Genomic DNA, 25730 nt, shown 5'->3' with positions numbered 1-25730 from the left:
GTAGTAGAATAATATGGTGATCCAACAGCCCCATGAAGAGTTCTCTGAAAAATTCCCTTTATAGTGTGAGCGTCATCAAAGGCTTGCTAAGGATAAATCTCCGGACCCTTAAGGGAAAATGTTTCTGTGTCTAACCCATTCCTACATTCGTGACCCGGGTAGAGGCTGTGCACGGTAAGCAGCTAGGTGGTTGCTTCTGTATACAAAAGTGGACCACAGCAGTTTCACTGTATCCCAGCAGGATTCATGTGTCTCCTCTGCATTGCTTCTCTCATTGCGGCCCACAGTAGAGGGTATCGCCCCCAAAAGTCCTCCACAGAAGACAACAACACTTCCAATGAAAGGTTTGTAAAAGCCATGGCGGTTCTAAAACATATCCCATGCTCTCGCCACTGCAAGCAATCATCTCCACTGATCTCACAAAATGGGCAATTTTTCAAGGCTTAGGTTGAATATGGATTGCTAACCCTTCACATCACTCAACTTCATTAGGGATAAAGTAAGTCCAGCAGGAGGTATGGAAGGCTCCACCAGCTCACCGAACCTCTCTCTATTTCCCATATGCGTTTAAGCTCCCGCCAAAGCAGTTAGCAAATAGCTTGTGAAGTTTTTAGAAATGCTCTTCTAGCAGTATTAACAATGTCTCCTCAATTGTCTTCTCCATTTTGGAAAACAATCAAATAGTTAGCAATACTTACTTTATTAGTGCTGAGGTTATCAGTGTCTATTGAGCGTGAGCTTAATGTTATCTATATGAAACACATGAACTAATGCCATCTAGTGGTGAAAAACTGTCAAAATTAGAGGCGGCCTTCAAGGTCTAAGAAATTAGCATATGAACCTCCTAGGTTTAGCTTTCAAAAGTAAATTAGAAAGTTGTTAAAAAAAATGATATGCCCTATTTGAATCATGAAAGTTTTTTTTCAGACTTGACTGCCCCTTTAAGTGCATTTTTGGAGACATGGTAAATGACACTCAGAGCCCTATTCATATGAAACAGAGTGATGTCTATTTCGCAGAACAAAAGTGGAAAGGTAACATGCGAATACAAAATAGTCAAATGAAAACTCCACTGCAAGGCACAAACCCATTAGATAAATTCGTAAGAAGAACAAAATGTGTAGTTTGTCAAAGCAGATTTCATTGGGCAAAGAACTGCCCGCATAAAAGTGAGCAAGTGAAAGTCACTGAAAATGAATCCTGTAATATCACTTTACAAAGACTCTCCCTCAGGTATAGAAGTTTTTGTTGTTGAGGCACTTGGATCTGCTGTTATTGACACAGCATGTACATGTACAGTGTGTGGTAAAACATGGTTTAAACATTTTGTTAGTGAGCTTGATCAAGTTAATGACATTAAAAGGCCTTGCACACCTAGTAATAGGGCATTCAAATTTGGTGATGATAAAATAGATCACTCTATAAAAAGAGTTACAAGATCCCAGCAAACATTGGGCAAACAAGGTGTCATATTGAAACTGAGGTAATACCTGTTAAAGTTCCACTGCTACCAAGCAAGACTTCTTTAAAGAAAGCCAGTGCTGTGCTTGGTTTAAAAAATGATCAGGCTGTCAAAGAACCAGTTACTCTTGAGCTAACTACCTCGGGACATTACTGTATTAACCTTTTAGACAAGGAAATAGAAAGGAATGTACAGAAAAGCTAGCACAATATGAAACACACGAATGTGAAATACTCACAATGACCGAACATAGGGACTAAGAGGAAAAGTTAAAAAGACTTGAAACTTCACAGGCAGTTTGGACATTGTCAAAGGTTAATTAGCTGTTCTGGTAACACAGATAAGGACATCGGTCCAATGTTAAAACTGATAGTAGACAATTGTGAGACGTTTAAAATGCAACTGACCACCACGAAAGCCAGCAGTGGGCCTGCCTATGGCAACTCGGTACAATGAAACTGTTGCAGTAGACTTGCATGAATTGGAACATGGCAAATGGTATTTACTTGTAATTGATCATTTCACACGACTCAGTGCTGGCAGCATCCTCACATTAAAGAAATCCTCGGAGTTTGTGAAACACTTCATTTATTGTTGGATTGCTGTGCATGGCCCACCACAAAAGCTATATAGTGATAATGGAGAAGAGTTCAACAATGACAAAGTCAGAGACATGGCTGAAAATTTTAACATTGTGTTAAAACCACTGCTGCATATAGCCCCATGGAGCAACAGTCTTCATGAACGGCATAATCGAATATTAACAGAAATGCTGCTGAAAGTCAAAAAGGATCATGACACAGATTGGGAAACTGCTCTTGATTGGGCCATGATGGCAAAAAACACAATGCAAAAGTGTTCATGGTTTTAGTCCATACCAGCTAGTTTTTGGACGCAATCCTAATCTTCCTTCTGTCCTTACTGACAACCTGCCAGCGCTTGAAGGGACTACTGTGAGTGAATGGGTAGGGAAGCATATCACTGCATTGCATGCAGCACAAAAAGTTTTTACTGAGGTAGAATGCTCTGAAAGAATAAGGAGAGCACTGAGAAAACAGACTCAAAATACTGGCACAAAATACACAGTAAGTGAAAAGGTATATTATAAGCGTATTGATTGTGCTGAGTGGAAAGAACCAGGCAATGTAATTGGTCAAGATGGTATGGTGGTATTTATCAGACATGGTGGCTTATGTGTTCGTGTCCATCATACAAGACTTCGCAAAGTGAGTAATTTAAATCCAGAAGAAGTTGGATGTAAAATACAACTAAAGATTCAAGGAGAGGTTCACTGCTCCCAAAATGAAATGGAGTAGTGATAAGCACATTTTTTCTACATTGGACAGTGAAGAAGAGATTGAAAGTCATGACATGGATCACACTGATACAATTGTTTTTGAGGAGGTAATAAATGTTGGCCAAAAGTGAATTTCAACGAGATGGACCTGCACAATGAAAGAAACCTCAAATGGACTTGTAACAAAAGTATGGTTAGTAACTAAAGGCTTTGAAGAGCTGAACATTCAGCAACTACCTAAAGATTCCCCAACATGTGCTTCTGACTCTCTTAGAGTTCTTCTGTCTGTGATATGAGAAAATAAATAGAAACTCAATTCGTTGGACATAAAATCTGCATTTCTACAAGGGGCTCCATTAGATTGTGACATTGACATTTGTCCTCCAATTGAGGCTAATTGTGTGGGGAAGCTGTGGAAGCTTAAAAAAAATTGTTTACGGACTTGCAGGTGCCTCATTGTATTGCTACAAAAGAGTTAAAGATGCCGTATATAAAACAGAGGGCAGGATATCTCAAGTAGATCCAGCTTTATTTTACTGGTTAGATCAGGAAGGCAACTTAAACGGAGTACTTGGATGATTTTATTTGGGGAGGTACAACTGACTTTGCAGACATTGTGATTTTTAATCTTAAAAATATTTTTCAGGTTAGCAGAGAAGAGGCCGATAATTTCTGTTACATAGGCATGGAAATTTCTATGCACAATGAAGCTGTCTTTACATGTCAGGAAAGATATGCTAAGAGTCTGTCTTCCATTCACATAGATTTCACTATGGCTTTACAACCTGAGTCTATTCTTACTGAATCTGAAGTAGATCTGCTTAGATCTAAGGTTGGTCAACTTCTCTGGATGGCGAGACAGAGTTAACCTGACATCATGTTTGATGTGCGTTACCTAGCTTCATCAATGAAACATGCAGACTGTCTGTTAGGCTCTGGGGTGGGCACACTTTCTGCCAAGTCCTAGGGGAGCACACCTGCTGTCAGGTCCGAGACGAGCACACCTGCTGTCAGGTTCTAGGGTGGGCACACTTGCTGCCAGGTACCATACCAGCTGTTGGGCTCTCAGGTGGGCTCACAATATGTCCCCATACACCCTATTATGTCTCGCCACTGTGGAAAGCACAAACTAGGCATCACTATAGTACTGAAAAAGGGAACTGACACGCGAAAATGCAGTGTTTATTATGAACTTTGTGCAATAACATACACTAAGCAGTGATTACAGTACAGTAAATTAAAGAAATAATCTAACTTATAAAGTATTTTTTATAACAAACAAATATTCTCACACTAGCATAGCACTATCTGTCTCAGAATGTTACATCCCACTCTTTCTAGATAAGCTCTGCTTTGAAAACAGAAATGCAGAATGAGTGTAACTTATTTCTTAAAGGCAATACTCTTAAAGGCATATATGATATATATGTTCTCTAAAAGCAAAGTTTGAATATAAACTGTTATACATTAACTTTTTGATTATTTGTGCATGAAAAGTTTCCAATCCCTTACAACCCCTTTCCAAGAATGCAGAAATCATCACCACCAGTCCTATCAGGTACCACTATGACTTCAAAAAAAAAAACATAGCCATCAGATTGTTGGAAACTTGTTGTTAGAGCGCATGTGGCTACAAATGCCTTTTTATATTTATATATTAAACAAACATGCCACAAAGTGCAGCTAAAGGGCATTTATTCCAAAAAATAAAAAAAGTGTCCAACAATCCGATGGCTATGTTCTTAGTACACTTAGGACACTTTATTTTTTGGAATAAATGTATATTTAGTTTATAAAAAACCATGCCCAGTAGCTGCAGTTTGTGGCAGGTTTAATATATATATATATATATATATATATATATATATATATATATATATATATATATATATATATATATATATATAAAGGCGTTTGTAGAGCTCTAACAAGTATCCAACAAGCTGATGGCTATGTTGTTAGTACGTGCGGCAGCACTAACAACATAGAATATGATGGGTTGTGATGTGCAAGCATTGGAGGAGCGCATGCGCTGTGTGTATTTCTGATCAGACAGCTGATGGAACGTCACTTCTGTTTGCGTATCCGATATGTTTGCTATTCTGTTAGAACACCCCATTATCTCTCCTCACACTTATGTCCTTGTGCAGATCTATTTCACTTCAAACAAACTTCTATTCATTAAACTTCTTGAAACTTAGTAAGGAGTTGATTCTGTGTACATAGAATTTTAGGGGAACAGTGGGATTAAAGGGGCAGTAAAGTCAAAATTAAACTTTCTTGATTCAAATAGAACATGTAGTTTTAAACAACTTTCCAATATATCTCATTTACTTTATTCTCTTGCCATCCTTTGTAGAAAAGCATACCTAGGTATGCTCAGGAGCAGCAAGAAACTACTGGGAGCTAGCTGCTGATTGGTAGCTGCACATATATGCCTCTTGTCACTATCTTACCCAATGTGTTTAGCTAGCTCCCAGTAGTTACAGAAACCTCTAAGAGAGCAAAACATTCTGAATGGATTAATTTACATAACTGACAACTAATCTTTATTTCAAGATGAATTACCACTGGATTATAATGTATCTTAATATAAAGTTCTATTTAATAAAATTGTATTTAAACAAAAAGAATAATATATATATATATATAAAACACACACATAATTTTGCTTTAATATAAAAAGAAAAAAAATATTAATTTGTATCCAGCTTATCTTTCACTTAACCTTGTCATATGAAACTCACTAACAAGAACACAATGCAATACTAGAGAACGTATGACCTGTGTTCTGTTGAGAACTGCAATTCATCGAAAACTGCAATATGATGTCACTTCCGGTGAGTCTTCTATTTTAATATCTGTTTTGTCTGGGGGGCCACCGCCGATCCTCTGGCTTCGCCCCTCCTTGAACCCCCCAGGCGGAGGCAAAATAGATAGTGAAGATAGGCGATTACAGTGTCCATCTGATTCGCTGTGAATCCTGTCACTCACTGGACACGGACCAATCAGATGTATGGAATCACCGAAAGTGATGTCATATTGCAGTTTTCGATGAATTGCAAATCTCGACAGAACACCTGCTTAGTAAATCTGGGACAAGTGATGTGATGAAGCTTTAATAGAAACATTACTTTTGCACTATAGGATAAACACATACATTTTAGAGATGCCAGAGAAGATTATCTATAATTAGTGAATCAAGGTCAGTGTGATTCAGAAACTATCCTCTTGTTATCTTCCAATTTTGTCAACTACTTTAACCCTTTGAGTGCTAATGACGGCTCTGAGCTGTCACAGAGTTTCTCACTCTGGTGCTAATGATGGATCAGAGCCGTCATGAGCACTCTCCCACCTTGAGGGAGATCTGGGGGCTCCTAACAGCTCCTACCCGCAATAACGTGATGACGTCACCGTGCAACTTTAATTTATACTTAACAATGTAAAGTATAGGATGAGGGGGCATGCTGCTTAGAAGCCTGTATCTCAGGCATCTAAGCAGCTACAGACCCACAAGACCCACTGTTGGAAAGGGAATCGCCTAACCTTTCCAACAGTGTAAGTCTTGGGGGTCTGTAAAAACAATAAAAAAAGTTAAAAAATGTTTTTTCAAATATTAAATAAATTAAAAAAAACACAAAGCACCCAGGTGGGAAAGTGCTTAGCACTCAAAGGGTTAAACCAAACAGAGATGCCATAAAATTAGCATACAATGCACTGTCAAACACGTCAAAAATGTATCATTACACTTTACAATTGGTTCGAAGTGTTCTTTAAAGGAACAGTCTACTCCAGAATTGCCATTTAAAAAAATAGATAATCCTTTTATTACCCATTCTCCAGTTTTGCATAACCAACAAATGCAAGATAACAAGACAATGCAATAGCGCTTAGTCTGAACTTCAAATGAGTAGTAGATTTTTTTCTGAAAATTTTCAGTTATGTCTATTTCCACTCCTCCTGTACCATGTGACAGCCATCAGCCAATCACAAATGCATACACGTACCATGTGACAGCCATCAGCCAATCACAAATGCAAATATGTATATGCTGTGAATTCTTACACATGCCCAGTAGGAGATGGTGACTCAAAGAGTTTAAATATAAAGAGTGTACATTTTGTTAATGGAAGTAAATTGGAAAGTTGTTTAAAATTGCTGCTCTATCTGAATCATGAAAGTTTAATTTTGACTTGAGTGTCCCTTTAATACATTTTTACCTTTTTGATTACCTTGCATCTAAGCCTCTGCAGACTGACCCCCTTATTTCAGTTCTGACTCCTAGGTAATTCCACCAACGTGAGCACAATGTTATCTATATGACACAATATGAACTAGCACTGTCTAACTGTGAAAAACTGTCAAATGCATCCGGATAAGAGGCGGCATTCAAGGGCTTAGAAATTAGCATATGAGCCTACCTACGTTTAGCTTTCAACTAAGAATACCAAGAGAACAAAGTTAATTTGATGATAAAAGTAAATTGGAACATTGTTTAAAATTACATGCCCTAAGTGAATCATGAAAGTTTAATTTTGACTAGACTGTCCCTTTAAGTAATAAATTGTTAATTTTCCATTGTTCTCTTGAAGTATTGAGCTTTGGTTTACAAACAGATATAAGATAAGGATGCATGTGTGCGTACACAAAGTGATAACATAATGAGATCCAATATTACCAGGAAGCTCAACCTATTTTAATAGGCTGTGATTTAAAAGCACAAAACCAGCTTTTTCATATGCACAAATAAACCTGAAAATGCAATTTTTCATACATTTTATACTCTGCAGCAGGTATATCAGGTCATTGAATTGTACAATTGTACAGTATATGTTTAACTCCTGCAAATGGGTTAAAGAACCATTATAGTCAAAAAACAACATGCTCTAATGACCCAATCAGCAACGATAATCTCACGACCCAGCTACATGGCTGCAGCTTCTGATTGGATCAGAGGCAGTTTCCACTTGGAACCAGCAGTGCTATTTGGTTGTGTTTAGCCCCTCTGCTGGAGCTAAACACAGAGTTGCAGGATCAGTAGTGTTAAAGTGATGGTAAACTTTAACAATCTTTTCAATAGTATTGGAAAAACAGTTCAAAATAGACCACTTCCATTCCTCATTTGTTTCTTCAGCCAAATAAAAAATTGTATTTCATCTCGTCTTATCTCCCTGCAGCCGTTGTGTACTTTTGTCCAATTGATTTTCAGGACGATAGGTAACAAGCTCTGAATTCAATATGTCCCCTTAACGCTACGCGCATGCACTTCCTTTTGTGCCTGTTCCCCGACTCCCTGACTGAAGCTTATTTAGTCAAGGGGGATCACGATCCACAGGATTACTGCAACACCACTCTCTGCTCCAGGATTAAACAATGAATCTCATGAGTATTGCCGAGTATTGCGCATGCACACTTTTGCCGACCTTGTGAGCGAGCCTGGTTGCCTATGTAGATCACAGGTGGGACCGCTCTCTACGTCACTAAGGGCTCAATTTATCTATTGGCATATTGGCCCCTGTCCGCCTCAGCTCGCCTGTGGCTGGAAGCAATCCGCTGCCGGAATTTAGCGTTTGCATGCAACACCACCCCCTGCCCGCGCACAGCAAATCCCGAGGAGGAGGAGCTGTCAATCTCCACTGTGGGGCGTGCTTTGCATTGGAGAAAATTATATATTAGAAAATATTACACAGCCCCCCACCCGATAACTTCATAATGCCACCTGGCTGGCAACATTTTCTGTGGATAACACTGATATAGTGTTATTCTTTATATAGGTAACACTGGATGATGGGCGAGGGGTGGGTCATACAGAGGGAGAGGAATAAGGGCACTAGGCTGAGGGGCCTTACAAATTTGTCTAACCCAGGGCCTTGAAATGGTGGCCCTGCAAGTTTATACTAAGAGTTCAACACATTATTATAATATAAATATAGCAATGTTTTTGCTTTATCTGACTTTTCTGTGGTCTATAATTGTAAATGCTTAGAGACATTAAAGGGAAAGTAAACCCCTTGTAATTACATTTCGCTTATGTTGCTATAGAATAAACTTATCAGTCAAATCTAATTGTTTTTATAACAAATTAAAATCTTGTTTGCTGTACCCGTTTTTCAGTAGCCAACTCCACCCACTGCTTATTTGAAGAAGGCAACCTACGTTTGAGTCTGCAGACAACAATGCTAGCCAAGGTCATTATGTTAGTATAAAGTACATTGTCATGCAGTTGTTATCAGTTAAAGCCAATAAGGAAAAAACATTTTATACAAAAATATTAATGAATTTACTGTCCTTTTAAAGGGACAAAACAGTGTAAAAAGAAAATGCACTGATGTTATATAAAAGCAAGAGAGCAATACTAAGAGGCATACATATGTAGCCACCAATCATCAGCTTGTTCCCAGTAATTATTCTCCTGAGCCTACCTAGATATGATTTTAAACATAGCAGTGCTCCGCCCAGGATTCTACTTAAAGGGACAGTCTATACTAAAATTGTTATTGTTTAAAAAGATAGATAACACCTTTACTACCCATTCCTCAGCTTTGCACAACCAACATTGTTATATTAATTTATTTTATAACATTTAAACCTCTAAATTTCTGCCTGTTTCTAAGTCACTACAGACAGCCTCTATTCACATGGTTTTGTATTTGCCTTTCACAACAGGAGACTGCTAGTTCATGTGGGCCATATAGATAACGTGTTCACGCCCGAGGAGTTATTAAAAGGGATAGTCTAGTCAAAATTAAACTTTCATGATTCAGATAAAGCATGCAATTTTAATCAGCTTTCAAATTTACTCCTATTATCAATTGTTCTTTGTTCTCTTGGTATCTTTATTTTAAAAAGCAAGAATATAAGCTTAGGAGCCGGGCCATTTTTGGTTCAGCACCTGTGTAGTGCTTGCTGATTGGTGTCTAAATGTAGCCACCAATTAGCAAGCGCTACCCAGGTGCTGAACCAAAAATTGGCCGGCTACTAAGCTTACATTCTTGATTTTTCAAATAAAGATATCAAGAGAACGGAAAAAAATTGATAATAGGAGTAAATTAGAAAGTTGCTTAAAATTGCCTGTTCTATCTGAATCATAAGAGCGGGGGGGAAAATGTTTTTTCATATCCCTTTAAGAGATATCAATACACAGTACTAAATGCAAGTCAATAGATAATAAATAAAGTTATGTGACCAGGGGGCTGTCAGAAGATACTAAGATACAAGGTAATCACAGAGGTAAAACAAATATTAATATAAGTGTGTTGGTTATGCAAAACTGGAGAATTGGTAATAAAGGGATTATCTATCTTTTAAAAAAATAAAAATTATATTGTAGACTGTTCCTTTAATAGGCACATCACCCATCTGACTTTACTTACCACACAGCTAAACGTTAAGTCAATATGAAGCTAAAAATAGCTAATATTAAATGTTTTCATTGTCTGTTGTAAAAATTATCATTCAATTAATTGTTGTTAGAAATACTATTACCCCACTTTACTACTTCATAATACTAGCGAATGGCAATATTTTCTGCATAGGTTACAAAGAGAATGAATCAAATTTGAAGGTAGAATAAATTGAAAAATCACTCAAATTTGCATGCTCTCTCCGAACTATGAAGTTTTATTTTGCAGGATACATCCCAGGCTTCTGGACAGGGAATCCAAAAACAAAACATTTTTTAGGTAAATTACTAGAAAAGTTGGTCAAATAAGTAATACACTTTTAAAATTATTATTTTTTTATTATTTTTATGGGGTAATTCATTTTGAGTGTAATGTTCCTTTAAAAGTATAATTCCTTGTGAAGACTGCAATTTCATGCAATGTATTCATAGATGCACATAGAGCTCAATGTATCAAACTAGGGCAGACAGGGGCGTACATATGCGCCCCTGTCCGCCCCAGCTCACCTCTGGCGGCCACAATCCGCTGCCGGAATTCAGCATTGCACAAGAGCGATAGTTTGCGCTTTTGTGCAACACTGCCCCAAGCCTGCGCACAGCCAATCACGCGCAGGCAGGAGCTGTCAATCTCCCCGGTAAGACGAGACGGGGGAGATTGAAATTCTCCACCTAAGAGGTGGTCTGATGACCGCTGCTTGATAAATACTGACAAGAGAACCTTCAGTCATGGAGGGGCGAGAGGCTTGATAAATAAAGCCCCAAGCACTGTCTTTCATTACCATACACACAACTCTACGGAACAATTGCATTATATACAAAATTACACCAAGCCAAAAGAGCGGTATATTTTAAAATTACATTATATGCAAAAGTAACACAGTATCAGGAGGGTAAAATTCTAAAGAATCTAATGTATGCAGTGAAAACATATATAAGTGCCCTAAATGATTAGTTTAGTCGTACATTAAAGAGATATTGCACTAAAAATAAATAATCTGTTCCATCTGTTCTGTATTTCAAAATACATTATAGTGCACTGTTTTATTTTAAAATGCATGATTTGCCATGCAATGTTCCTGTGCTGAATAAATCAACTTTTTATTCAGTGGGAGTTGTCCCTATCTACCAGTGAGCAATGGATACCTAGGTACAGGTTCTAAACAAACATGCACTTCCTATGTTTCAAAGGTTCACATTTAAATTCTATTTCATTTACATGATGACAACTTTACTATGGCAGGCACAGTAATAGGAGGACCAATATAGCTGTGGAAATAAGATTTAAAGGGACAGTCTACTTGAAAAGGTTTTTTGAAAAAGATAAATAATACCTTTATTGCCGATTACCCAATTTTGCATAACCAACGCGGTTATATTAATATACTTTTTAATGCTGTGATAACGTTGTATCTAAGCCTCTGCAGACTGTGTCTTATCTCAGTACTTTTGACAGACTTGCATTTTAGCCAATCAGTGCTGACTCATAAATAACTCCACTGATGTGAGCACAATGCTATCTATATGGCATACATGAACTTGCACTGTCTAACTGTGAAACACTATCAAAATTCACAAAGGTGGTCATCAGCAGCTTAGAAATTAGCATATGAGCCTACCTAGGTTTAGCTTTCAACAAAGAATACCAAGAGAACAAAGCAAATTTGCATATAAAAGAATATTGGAAAGTTGTTAAAAATTGTATGCCCAATCTCAATTATTAAAGGGACAGTCTACAATAGAATTTGTATTGTTTTAAAAGATAGATAATCCCTTTATTACCCATTCCCCAGTTTTGTATCACCAACAAACTTTTTACCTCTGTGATTAACTTGTATCTAAGCACCTTCTGACAGCACCCTGATCACATGACATTTTATTTATTATCTATTGACTTGCTTTAGTACTGTGTTGTGCTAAATCTTAAATAACTCCTCGGGCGTTAGCACAATGTAATCTGTATGGCCCACATGAACAAGCAGTCTCCTGTTGTGAAAAACAAATATAAAAGCATGTGATTAAGAGGCTGTCTATAGAGCCTTTGGAACAGGCAGACATTTAGAAATTTTAATGTTATAAAGTATATTAATATATAAATGTTGGTTATGCAATGCTGGGGAATGGGTAGTAAAGACGTTATCTATCTTTTTAAACAATAACAATTTTATTGTAGATAGACTGTCCCTTTAAAGATTCATTTTGAGTAGACTATCCCTTTAAAGTGATGGTAAATCTGAGCATTTAAAAACTCTAGGATTTACCATCACTAAAAACAAACTGTAGTTTAATTCATCACTTACAAAAAAAAAGGGAGCTAAACTCACCCTTTCTGTGCCGCGGCAGCTCGCTAATCTGACATCCTAGCACAGCTATTGGTTTAGAGGTGGAAACCTCACCTTATTGAAGAAGAGCGCTGTGCCGTGGGCTGACAGCAAGGGTGAGTTCAGCACCCTTTTTTGTTTAGTAAGTGATGAATTTCACTAGTTTATTTTTAGTGATAGTAAATCCTAGAATGTTTTTTTTTTTTTTTAATGCTCGGATTTACCATCACTTTAAAGGACCAGTCAACACAATAGATTTGCATAATCAACAAATGCAAGATAACAAGACAATGCAATAACTCTTAGTCTGAACTTCAAATGAGTAGTAGATTTTTTTTTTCTGACAATTTTAAAAGTTATGTCTTTTTCCATTCCCCCTGTACCATGCGACAGCCATCAGCCAATCACAAATGCATACACGTACCATGTGACAGCCATCAGCCATTCACAAATGCATACACACTTATTCTTGCACATGCTCAGTAGGAGCTGGTGACTCAAAAAGTTTAAATATAAAAAGACTGTGCACATTTTGTTAATTGAAGTAAATTGGAAAGTTGTTTAAAATGACATGCTCTATCTGAATAATGAAAGTTTAATTTTGATTGAGTGTCCCTTTAAGCAATTATACTCTCAAGAAGGAAATAATGAAGGTATTAATGTCCCATCATCCTATAGAGTTCATAATACTCCTTACAATTCATCTGACACCCAAGTATGATTATATATATATATATATATATATATATATATATATTTATACTGTATATATATATATATATATATATACACACACACACACACACACACACACATATATACACATATACATACACACACACATACATATACAAACACACACACACACACACACACACCAGGTACAATTTTACAAAGGGATATTAAAGCACTCATTTAATTCCCATTGCACACCTTGGTGTAAGTTTACAGTGCGTCTCCACCCTCTTATTAGACAATAAAGCACTATAATTGCATGTATAGGTGTTACAGCAGGTGCGCTGACCAACAGATCACAAGACTTGTGTGATTTCCCCTTTCCTTCTCAGCCATTAATGATATTTTCGGGCGGAAGTAGAAGTAAAAATTTGTTAAGCACAAGTATATCATGAATCACAACAGTGGCCTTTATTATAAAAGTGATTCATAATAATAATAAGTCCATGTGGTAAAAGATCAATTTCAAGTGCAAACTCAGATGTTCAGCACATGCAGATGAGGATCACACTGAAAAACATCAGACAAGTCCCAGTTCACTAAGACATGGACAACTAGGAACCTCTCTATTAGATTAGGGTGACCAGACGTCCTCGATTTTAGGGGACAGTCCCCGGATTGAGGAGACTGTCCCCGGAAATGTCCCCAGCTCCTGTTGTACTGCAGCTAAGTGATGGGAGGAAGTGATCGTCCTGATAATGTCACTTCGTCCCAGCGTATGGCAGGCCGCACGCAGGGCAGCAAGGAACAGCTTGTGTATGTGTGTATATATATGCTTGTGTATGTGCATGTGTGTATATATATATATATATATGTGTGTGTGTGTGTATATGTATGATTGTATGTGTATGTGCGCATATGTATGCATGTGTATATATGTATGCTTGTATGTGTGTGTGTGCATATGTATGCATGTGTATATATGTATGCTTGTATGTGTATGTGCGCATATGTATGCATGTGTATATATGTATGCTTGTATGTGTGTGTGTGTGTGTGTGTGTGTGTGTGTATGTGCATATGTATGCTAGTGTGTGTATGTGTGTATATGTATAAATTAAAAAAGAGGGAAGCGCTCAACCTGGGAACGAACAATAGCATAATAGCTTGTTCTATGGCTGATTACCACCTAAGAAGCAGCCTCTTTTTGCTCAACATGTGCCTTTCACAGAGAACTTTCCTGAAGCATATCAGTTTTTTATTTGTGTATATATGTATGCTTGTTTGTGTGTGCATGTGCATGTGTATATGTATGCTTGTGTGTGTGTGTATATGTTTATATATGTATGCTTGTGTGTAAATGTATGCGTATGCTTGTGTGTATATGTTTATATATGTATGCTTGTTTGTGTGTGCATGTGCATATGTATGCTTGTGTGTGTATGCTTGTGAGTGTGTATATGTTTATATATGTATGCTTGTGTATGTGTATATATGTATGCTTGTGTGTATATGTTTATATATGTATGCTTGTGTATGTGTATATATGTATGCTTGTGTGTATATGTTTATATATGTATGCTTGTGTATGTGTATATATGTATGCTTGTGTGTATATGTTTATATATGTATGCTTGTGTGTGTGTATGTGCATTGTATATATGTATGCTTTTGTGTAAATGTATGCTTGTGTGTATGTGCATGTGCATGTGTGTGTGTGTGTGTGTGTGTGTGTGTATATGTTTATATATGTATGCTTGTGTGTATATGTTTATATATGTATGCTTGTGTATGTGCACATATGTATGCTTGTGTGTATATGTTTATATATGTATGCTTGTGTGTGTGTGTATATATATGTGCATTTGTGTATATGTATGCTTGTGTGTATATGTTTATATATGTATGCTTGTGTGTGTGTATATATATGTGCATTTGTGTATATGTATGCTTGTGTGTATATGTTTATATATGTATGCTTGTGTGTGTGTATATATATGTGCATTTGTGTATATGTATGCTTGTGTGTATATGTTTATATATGTATGCTTGTGTGTGTGTGTGTGTATATATATGTGCATTTGTGTATATGTATGCTTGTGTGCATGTATGCGTGTGAAAAAAATCACTCCATAAACCCATACCAAATACACTGCATATATAATTTGAGGAAAATATGCTAATAAAATAGTTTTTTACCATTTTTCAATAAAAAAAAATGTCCTCGGATTTCATTTTAAAAATCTGATCACTTTATATTAGATGCTAATGATAATTTCACTAATGTTATATTTTTTTCTTCTTTTCTTAGATTGCACATATTATATGGCTAATGTGTTATTGACAATTCAGGTAGTTAAAGGTTATGTGATGATAGATAGATAGATAGATAGATAGATAGATAGATAGATAGAATAGATAGATAGATAGATAGATTAGATAGATCAGTGTTTTTCAACCAGTGTGCCGTGAGAGATCCTCAGGTGTGCCGCGGCAGACTGACAACAGTGCAGGGGTGTCCCTCTTTCAAATTTTGAAATAATGGGAGGTATGTGACAGGCTCATCAGGCATCATTTACAACCATGACATTGACATTGAGTCACAGACAATCATTATGATTGTTTGTGAACTAATGTCAATATGTCATGTATAGTTTGTAGGAGGCATGGCATGACAGCACAGTACAGTGTGTGTGTATATGTATATATATATATATATATATATATATATATATATATATATATATATATATATACACACACACACAATACACTGTATATATATCCTGTATTAGGCTACAATGTGTGATTTTGTAAAATTTTGGGTTGGTGGTGTGCCACAGGATTTTTTAATTTAAAAACGTGTGCCACGGCAAAAAAAAGGTTGCAAATCACTGGAATAGATAGATAGAATATATAGATAGAATAGATAGATTGACACATATATATAGTAAAGCACACGCCATCTAGTAATGACTAAACACAGAAATGAAGTTTGTGAGTCACAGCTAGCAATATAAAATGACAGAAAATAGCCCCACAGAATTAGGTCAGTGAGTAACAAATCTGTGGCCGGAGTTACCATCCAGGATTAAGGATGTAGCAGTGAGCAGGAGGTGGAGCAGCGGCTGATAATGTACTCTAGGTAAAGTAGGAGGAAACTACACTAAAAGACCAATGTTTACTGATAAACTGCTTGATATTTATACATCATATGCGATCATTTCTAAGTCTTGTTTGCAATAATACAGACACTCCTGAACTACTTTACAAACTGATTCCTCATGTTTAACCCTTGGCCGCCCATAACAGCCGTCTATGGCAGCAGAAGATTATTTATAAGTACTATTTGCACTATTTACTTGTCAGTAAAATCACTTATTGCAATACTGAAGTGATTTCTAAACTTGTATTATACTAGTGTGAGGTGTATAACAGCGAAAGAGTTCATGGGTGCTACTTACCCAGGCGGGCGCAGTTGTTCTGAGCTACCCTCTTGCAAGACTCCTGCTCCAGCTGCTCCAGGGACCGGCTCAGGGAAGGCTGTTTGCAGTACCCCAGGCACTGCATGTTGGCTTACTGCACAGGCACAGACACCCGAGCACCCAGGCTGGAGCGAGTGGGAGGGGACGGAGAGGAGGAGGAGACAGAGAGAAGAACACAACGAAGAAACAAGGAGGAAGAGGAATAAAAGTAAGGAAGGAAAGGCAGATTATTTGTGAAAACGAATGTGTTTAGTGAGGAGAGCAGATATAGGCAGACTGGGGATGCAGGATAAGTGGGTCAGCACAGGATCTGCATAAGTAATAGGAGGTCTGGTTACACAGGGGAGGGAGGATATACACAAGAGGGGAGACAGAAGCCAAGATTGAAAGAATAAGAGGTGATTGGATCAGAGGATGGGGAGAGTGTATATATTGGGGAGGAGGGTATAGCTGACAAAATATATTGGGGTGGGAAGGAAGTGAAGGAACACAGTTACATAGAGAGGAGACTGGGTATATTGGTGAGGAAATGACACTGGCTATACTGTAGACACAGGTAGGGAGATGAGGAAGGGGACTGGAATCTGGATATATTGGGGACAGGAAGGTGAAGACTGGGTGACAAAGAGGGGGTACAAAATATTCATGAAAGGTGACAGTAGACTTCATACAGAGGGTAAAGGGAAGAGACGGGGGGGAAAGTATATGGAAAGGGGGACCGTACGTACTGGTGAGAGAGACTGAATATATAGGGAAGGGGTATGAAATTCTATGAAGGGATGTTACTTTAAATAATGTGAGTAGTACTTTTCTTTTTAGAGGAAGTGGTTTCAAGGGCTTTATAAAAAATTTATATATATATATATATATATATAAACATGAGAGCAAAAGGGGCTATACAGGGGGATCAATGAGACTTAAAGGTAGGGTAAAGTTGAGCCCACTAGTTAACGCTATCTTACATAGAATAAAAAATAAGCATAAGTTTCATTCATCGTTATTATCCTAATGGTCGTAATTACTTCCATTTCTACCTTACAAGTACTCGCCCGACACAAATATCTTTCCTCCGCCTGCCATTTTGGAATAGTTGATTGACAGTGTAGATCTATATTAACGTCCAATTAGCTTTTTCCCCTGGGGGGGGGTCAGCCCATCTATTCCTACGTCACTAGATTCCTGAGCGCATGCCTTTTACTAGAATCATCGTAGTTCCACCCGTGCTCGTTCGTGAGACGCACATGCTCTGTGCGACCCGTCTTACTATTTAGCTGTGAATCTCAGAATAAACATTGCATCAATACTTATGATCAATGAATACTTTGTATCGTCGGCAAGTTGCGCATGCGCAGACGAAATCTACTTCGTGAACGTGCTTTCACCTGACGTAGAGAGTGGGTGGGACCTCTCTCTGACATGAAACAGAGAAATACGGAAGTGGCATGGGGGAGGAGTTGGCAAATAAACGGTAGGAAAAATAAAGATTAGATTGCATCTAAAGTATAGCATAAAAATAAAGTTAGCGACTACGTTGTTAATGACTATTAGAATGCTTAGAGGCTTTCAATACCGCTAAAGTTTACCTTTACTTTATTATATATAAGGGACGGGATATACAGGGGAGAGAGGATGGATATTTATAGAGAGAGAAGAGGGTAGGAAATATTCAGGGAGAAAAAGAAGAGTATATATATATATATATATATATATAAAGGGAGAGGGAGCAAAATATACAGAGGTAATAGTGAGACTGTATATATAAAGGGAAGGATGAAAGGGGACTGGATATACAAGGGAAGTTATATAGGAGAGGGGGAGAAAAACTGGATATATACTGGAGGAGGCATGAGGGACTGGAGAGGTTAATGGTTATACAAACAAGGGGTGAAGGGTTGGGATATGCAAAGGAAAGAGAAAGGGGATAGAATATACTGAGGAGTAAAACAAGACTTTATATATCAGAGTGAGGTAGAGAGAGTATGATAAATATACAGAGGGGAGGGGGTAGACAGGGGAGAGAGTACAATATATCCAGAAGTGTTAAGAAAAGATTGGATACACCAGGGTGTGGGAAGGGAACATCACATACATGAGAGTTAAGACAAGACTGTATGTAGGGGGTGAGGGAGATTGGGTACGGGATATTCAGGGGAGCGGGAGAAGGAACTGTATATACTGGAGGCAGCTGTATACAGTAGAGAGGAACAGAGTGCTCTGGATATACAAAAGGAGAAAGGCAGTTCCCTAATTATGTAGTTATATGTCCCTATATTTTAGTTCTCTATTGCATATATGATGCAAATGCCCATTCACTGTGTGTACAAGGATTGTTTCTGTCAGAAATATTCATCACCAAAAGTCATTCGTTCGGCCAGACCAAAACAACATAACATAATTCCATCTAATCTGAGCTATCTGCTTTATTTCCTCAATACTTTTCCTGTTATGATGTGGTGGACATTAAGATTGATACACACATATGCCAACACTTCCTCTGTAGAAATCAAGAGATATGACAAGAGCCCAGTGACATGACTATGTATTTCCTAGACAATCTCCGTTCAAATGTTTTGATTTACAAGTCTGAAGATGCTGCCTTATTATAGCTAGGTTTTATAAATTATCAAACTATAAATAAATTTAAAAAAATATAAATCAAAGCAATATTTTGTGTGACCACCCTTTGCCTTCAAAACAGCATCATTTTTTTCTAGGTAAAGATTGTTAAAGGACCACTAAAGTCAAAATTTAACTTTCAAAATTCAGATAGAGTACATCATTTTAAACAACTTATATATTTTTATCCATTATCTAAATATGCACAATCTTTTTATATGCACTTTTTCTGAGGCATCAGCTCCTACTGAGCATGTGCAAGAGTCACAGACTATACATATATGCTCTTTTTCTGAGGCATCAGCTCCTACTGAGCATGTGCAAGAGTCACAGACTATACATATATGCTCTTTTTCTGAGGCATCAGCTCCTACTGAGCATGTGCAAGAGTCACAGACTATACATATATGCACTTTTTCTGAGGCATCAGCTCCTACTGAGAATGTGCAAGAGTCACAGACTATACATATATGCATTTTTTTGATTGGCTGATGGCAGTCACATGAACCAGTGGGAAGAAAAAAAAAACACTAAATTTGAGGTTTTGCATTGTATTTTATTATGCCTTTATTGATTATGCTATTCTACTGTGTTTAGTGGTCTATTAGGGACTCGGCAGGAAGGTTTTTCCAAACATCTTGGAGAACGAACCACAGTTCTTCTGTGGATTTAGGGAGCCTCAATTGCTTCTGTATCTTCAGACAGACACAATAATGTTGAGATCAGGGCACTGTGGGGACCATACCATCACTTCCAAAACTCCTTTTTCTTCTTTACATTGAAGATAGCTCTTAATGGCTGTGTGTTTGGGGTCATTGTCATGCTCCAAAATACATTTGGAGCCAATCAGATGCTTCTACGATAGTATCTGCCTGTACTTCTCAGCACTGAGGAGACCATTAATTCTGACCAAATTCCCAACCCATTTGCAGAAATACAGCCCCAAACTTGCAAGAACCTCTGCCACGCTCCACTGTTGCCTACAGACACTCATTCTACCACTCTCCAGTTCTTCAGCCAAAAAACTGTCTTCTGCTACAGCCAAATGTTTCAAAATATGACTCATCAGTCCAGAGCACTTGCTACCATTTTTCTGCACACACATAGATGAGTCCCTTGGTCTTGTTTCCACATCAGAGGTATGGCTTTTTGGTCACAAGTATTCCATGAAGACCACTTCTGACCAGACTCCTACGGAGAGTAGATGGGTCTACCAGAATCCCACTGGTGTATGCCAATTTTGAGCTGATGGCACGGTAAAGGGAAGTAAGCATGATGTATCTTTCATCTGCTGCCAACCACTCCATCTACAGTCCTCAGCATTGCCTGTTTATTTGGAAACCCCTGTTTGCCTTGGAATTTCTAGTCTTGCTGTGTGTGTGTGTTGCACTATTTAATGGGACATAGAAACCAAAATTCTTTTTCATGATTCAGAGAATACAATTTTAAAAGTTTCCAATTTATTTACATTATCAAAATTATTTTGTTCTCTTGGTATCTTTTGTTCAACAGCAGGTAGGTAGGCTCACAAATGTGCAAGTGTCTGGAGAACTATATGTCATTAGTTTTGCTAGAATACTTATAACAATGTTATACATTTTAAAGATCAACAGATAGCAGCAACGTTTGCTGTCATATAGTGCTCCAGAGAGACGTGCACTCTACCTACCCAGGTAAGCACTTCAACTAATAATACTATGAGATCTAAGCAAATCTGATAATAGAAGTAAACTGGCGATTCCATGAAAAGGTCTTTTTTTCCCAAAGAAACTAATGATTATATATATATATATACAATCCGGAAAAGAAAGACGAAGATGCTGCAGAACTCTAAGCCAAAGTGGTTTATTCAGAATCGTATGAGTAAGGCACTACATCAGTGTGCAAGGGTAGGCAGGATCTGACACGTTTTGCGCTTGCTCAGTGCGCTTCATCAGAGATCCTAATGATCAGAGATCCCAAAGAAACTAATGATTTTATATATATACAGGGAGTGCAGAATTATTAGGCAAATGAGTATTTTGACCACATCATCCTCTTTATGCATGTTGTCTTACTCCAAGCTGTATAGGATCGAAAGCCTACTACCAATTAAGCATATTAGGTGATGTGCATCTCTGTAATGAGAAGGGGTGTGGTCTAATGACATCAACACCCTATATCAGGTGTGCATAATTATTAGGCAACTTCCTTTCCTTTGGCAAAATGGGTCAAAAGAAGGACTTGACAGGCTCAGAAAAGTAAAAAATAGTGAGATATCTTGCAGAGGGATGCAGCACTCTTAAAATTGCAAAGCTTCTGAAGCGTGATCATCGAACAATCAAGCGTTTCATTCAAAATAGTCAACAGGGTCGCAAGAATCGTGTGGAAAAACCAAGGCGCAAAATAACTGCCCATGAACTGAGAAAAGTCAAGCGTGCAGCTGCCAAGATGCCACTTGCCACCAGTTTGGCCATATTTCAGAGCTGCAACATCACTGGAGTGCCCAAAAGCACAAGGTGTGCAATACTCAGAGACATGGCCAAGGTAAGAAAGGCTGAAAGACGACCACCACTGAACAAGACACACAAGCTGAAACGTCAAGACTGGGCCAAGAAATATCTCAAGACTGATTTTTCTAAGGTTTTATGGACTGATGAAATGAGAGTGAGTCTTGATGGGCCAGATGGATGGGCCCGTGGCTGGATTGGTAAAGGGCAGAGAGCTCCAGTCCGACTCAGACGCCAGCAAGGTGGAGGTGGAGTACTGGTTTGGGCTGGTATCCTCAAAGATGAGCTTGTGGGGCCTTTTCGGGTTGAGGATGGAGTCAAGCTCAACTCCCAGTCCTACTGCCAGTTTCTGGAAGACACCTTCTTCAAGCAGTGGTACAGGAAGAAGTCTGCATCCTTCAAGAAAAACATGATTTTCATGCAGGACAATGCTCCATCACACGCATCCAAGTACTCCACAGCGTGGCTGGCAAGAAAGGGTATAAAAGAAGAAAATCTAATGACATGGCCTCCTGGTTCACCTGATCTGAACCCCATTGAGAACCTGTGGTCCATCATCAAATGTGAGATTTACAAGGAGGGAAAACAGTACACCTCTCTGAACAGTGTCTGGGAGGCTGTGGTTGCTGCTGCACGCAATGTTGATGGTGAACAGATCAAAACACTGACAGAATCCATGGATGGCAGGCTTTTGAGTGTCCTTGCAAAGAAAGGTGGCTATATTGGTCACTGATTTGTTTTTGTTTTGTTTTTGAATGTCAGAAATGTATATTTGTGAATGTTGAGATGTTATATTGGTTTCACTGGTAAAAATAAATAATTGAAATGGGTATATATTTGTTTTTTGTTAAGTTGCCTAATAATTATGCACAGTAATAGTCACCTGCACACACAGATATCCCCCTAAAATAGCTGTAACTAAAAACAAACTAAAAACTACTTCCAAAACTATTCAGCTTTGATATTAATGAGTTTTTTGGGTTCATTGAGAACATGGTTGTTGTTCAATAATAAAATTAATCCTCAAAAATACAACTTGCCTAATAATTCTGCACTCCCTGTATATATTTCAAACTGGGAGGAAAACGACACTCACTAGTCTTTAGTATAAAAGATAATATTTATTTAGCACAGATTAAAAAGCATGCCCTTATGCCTTTTAATCTGTGTTAAATAAATATTATATTTTATACTAAAGACTAATGAGTGCCGTTTTCCTCCCAGTTTGATACTTATCCTAATTAAATGTGCACCCTGAAGGGCCTGTGCTTCTCCTTTCTGGATTTATATATATATATATATATATAGTCCATGTAAAAAACAAGGTAACAGCACCACAGCACACAATCTTCTTTTAAAGGTGAAAAATCTTTATTTGAGGTTTAGCAACCAGTAAAAAGCGACGTTTCGGACCTACATAGTCCTTAATCATGCATGATTAAGGACTATGTAGGTCCGAAACGTCGCTTTTTTTCACCTTTTTTCACCTTTAAAAGAAGATTGTGTGCTGTGGTGCTGTTACCTTGTTTTTTACATGGACTGTATACACTGGAGTTTGGCTGATACTCCTTGGTAACGTGCACACAGGTGGGAAAGAAATTTTACTAAAACCTATGGTGCTGGATTCAACTCACTTACTTCTTATATATATATATATATATATATATATATATATATATATATATATATATATATTTATATATTATTTTTTGTGGAAAGTATATCAACCCCTCTTCTCTTTGTATTTGACATTTGTTTTATCCCCAGAGTCTTTTAGAAAAATAATTCACTCCTTGCTTTGGAAGTTATTCTTTATTGCATCCTACGCCATCTTGCAAAAGATTTAATATATACGTTCTTAAAATCAAATACAGGTGGCCCTCGGTTTACACCGGTTCAATTTGCGCCGTTTCAGAATAACAACCTTTTTTCAGTCATGTGACTGCTATTGAAAAGCTTTGGAAAGCAGTGCACTAATTAAAATAGCCAGTAGGTCCGCTTGTTTTGCAGCAAAGTTATGCAACTTAACAGACTGAAATTGATCTGTGTACACAGAGCAGACATTAGCTATCGAGCAACAAGATTTAGCAGGCACTTCCCTATTATATTCCTGTCCAGCTGCTTGAGGTGAGGGTGCCTAACTGCTTATTAATCACTGCAGATTGAAATGCATAGAATAGGTGGAGACCCAATATTATCTAACATGCTAACAATGCAGAGAACTGATTGCAGAAAAAGGCAAGTAAAACAAATGTTTTGTTCATTAAACTTAGTTTGATGATGATGCAGTCTGTTGTGTGATTATTTAAATAGGTGCTGTTAGCAAATGTTTTTGTTCATTAAACTTAGTTTGATGATGATACAATCTATATTATTAGGTTTATAATGCTGTTTAGTATTTAAAGTCTTCATTTCAAAGCTTTAAAAATAATGTATTAGGTTTTACTTATGACAATTTTGAGAGGGGCCTGGAACCTAACCCCCTCACTTCCCATTGACTTACATTATAAACTGGGTTTCAATTTACAACAGTTTCAATTTACAACCATTCCTCCTGGAACCTAACCCCGGCGTAAACTGAGGGCTACCTGTATTTTTAACTAAATTAGGAAAGCTTTAGCTTATTGGATTGATTATGATATAAGGTAAGTTTTTATGCAATGAAAAGCCTAAATCTTTTGGTAACAAATGATTATATGTTGGCTAAAAGATAGTAAACATTTCAAATCTACATCCGACACCAAAGGTCTAATTAATTTTAAATACTTCTATCAGTTTGTTTTTATTCTCATAAAAATGTAAATGCAAAGTACATTCGGTCTAGTGTACAAGTTCCCATACGAACAAAAAAATATTCCTGATGGTTAAAAAAATCATTTGGGGGTTGGATATGGAAATGCTATTCTACATCCGACACCAAAGCGTAAGTTAGCTTGACATAGGGAAAGGTTAAAATGTGATCCAGCAAAGAGAGCTACTGCTTTAGAAAAGGACAGACTTAGGTGGAAGGTTGCCAGAAGGAGACAGAAACAAAGTGTTACAAAGAAAGATTTAGAGGAATTTTCTGCAAAAGAACGCCAGAGGGTGAAGGTATTGTGAGAAAAGAAAGCATAAGAAAATGTTAAGGTAGCACAAGGTCAGCCTGAAGTTTCCTCAGTGCCTTTCCAGACCAAGCAATCTCTAGGCAAAGCAATGCAATGTATGCTTAGGAGCTTACCTTCATCAACAAGAAAGAAAAGGCATGTTATAAAATATCCTGCAAAGAATGTGTCTTTCAGGTATCTCCCAAATCAGATTAAAAGATTAATAACTATGGAGTCTCTGAGCAGAACAAGACCATTATAAGTTATGTCTATAACACGGATGAGATATTGTGGCAAGAAGTAGCAATCAGATAATTGTAAATCGATTGATGTGTTAAAAAATAATGACCGAGTTGTGCTTAGGAATGAAAATATACTGTTTCCTGGTGAGATACAGATGGTTTTGCCTTATAAAGCTGAAGTTAAAGTAATGAAGCCATCAAAAACAGGAAAATAGTACTGGTCTGAAAAGGTAGATTGTATTTCATATCTGGAAAATGATATTGTTAAGAAAATTGAAGCTTCCATTCCATTCCATCCCATGTGAAGGTAGAAGAGCTCATTATGGGCCAAATGCGATCAAATAAAAAAAATTGTTAACTTTTTCACAAACTCTAGGTTTCTCACTGAAATTATTGACAAACTGTTGTGCAATCATGGTACAAATGGTTGTAAAAGCTTCTCTGGGACCCCTTTGTTCAGAAATAGCAGACACATATGGCTTTTCCTTTGTTTTTTGGCAATTAGAAGGCTGCTACACTTTTCTTATTTCCAGAAGTGAAGGGGTTAATCAGGTAGCTTGTAAGGTTAATTTTAGCTTTTGTGTAGAGATTACCCTCCCAAATGACACTTCCCACCCCCTGATCCCTACCTCATCCCTCTCAACAGCTCTCTTCCCTCCCT

General features: G+C 37.5%; 1 protein-coding gene across 2 annotated transcripts in view; it reads right to left on the bottom strand.

Annotated features, from left to right (window-relative positions):
• PLCD1 (phospholipase C delta 1) overlaps positions 1–25730 on the bottom strand; it is a 381478-nt gene that overhangs the window by 288032 nt on the left and 67716 nt on the right. Inside the window, exon 1 of one of the 2 annotated variants that reach the window (XM_053713768.1) lies at positions 16619–16773. The exons of the other annotated variant lie outside the window; for it this stretch is intronic. Coding sequence (XP_053569743.1) covers positions 16619–16724 — 106 coding nt within the window. The 5' untranslated portion in view covers positions 16725–16773. Of the gene's footprint in view, positions 1–16618; positions 16774–25730 lie in introns of those variants that run through there. 2 annotated transcript variants of the gene reach the window in all.

Source organism: Bombina bombina, chromosome 5, assembly GCF_027579735.1.
Source record: "Bombina bombina isolate aBomBom1 chromosome 5, aBomBom1.pri, whole genome shotgun sequence".
In the NCBI taxonomy this organism is placed as follows: Eukaryota; Metazoa; Chordata; class Amphibia; order Anura; family Bombinatoridae; genus Bombina; species Bombina bombina.
Note: the sequence above shows the minus strand (reverse complement) of the source record. Positions and strands in the feature narration are given on the sequence as shown.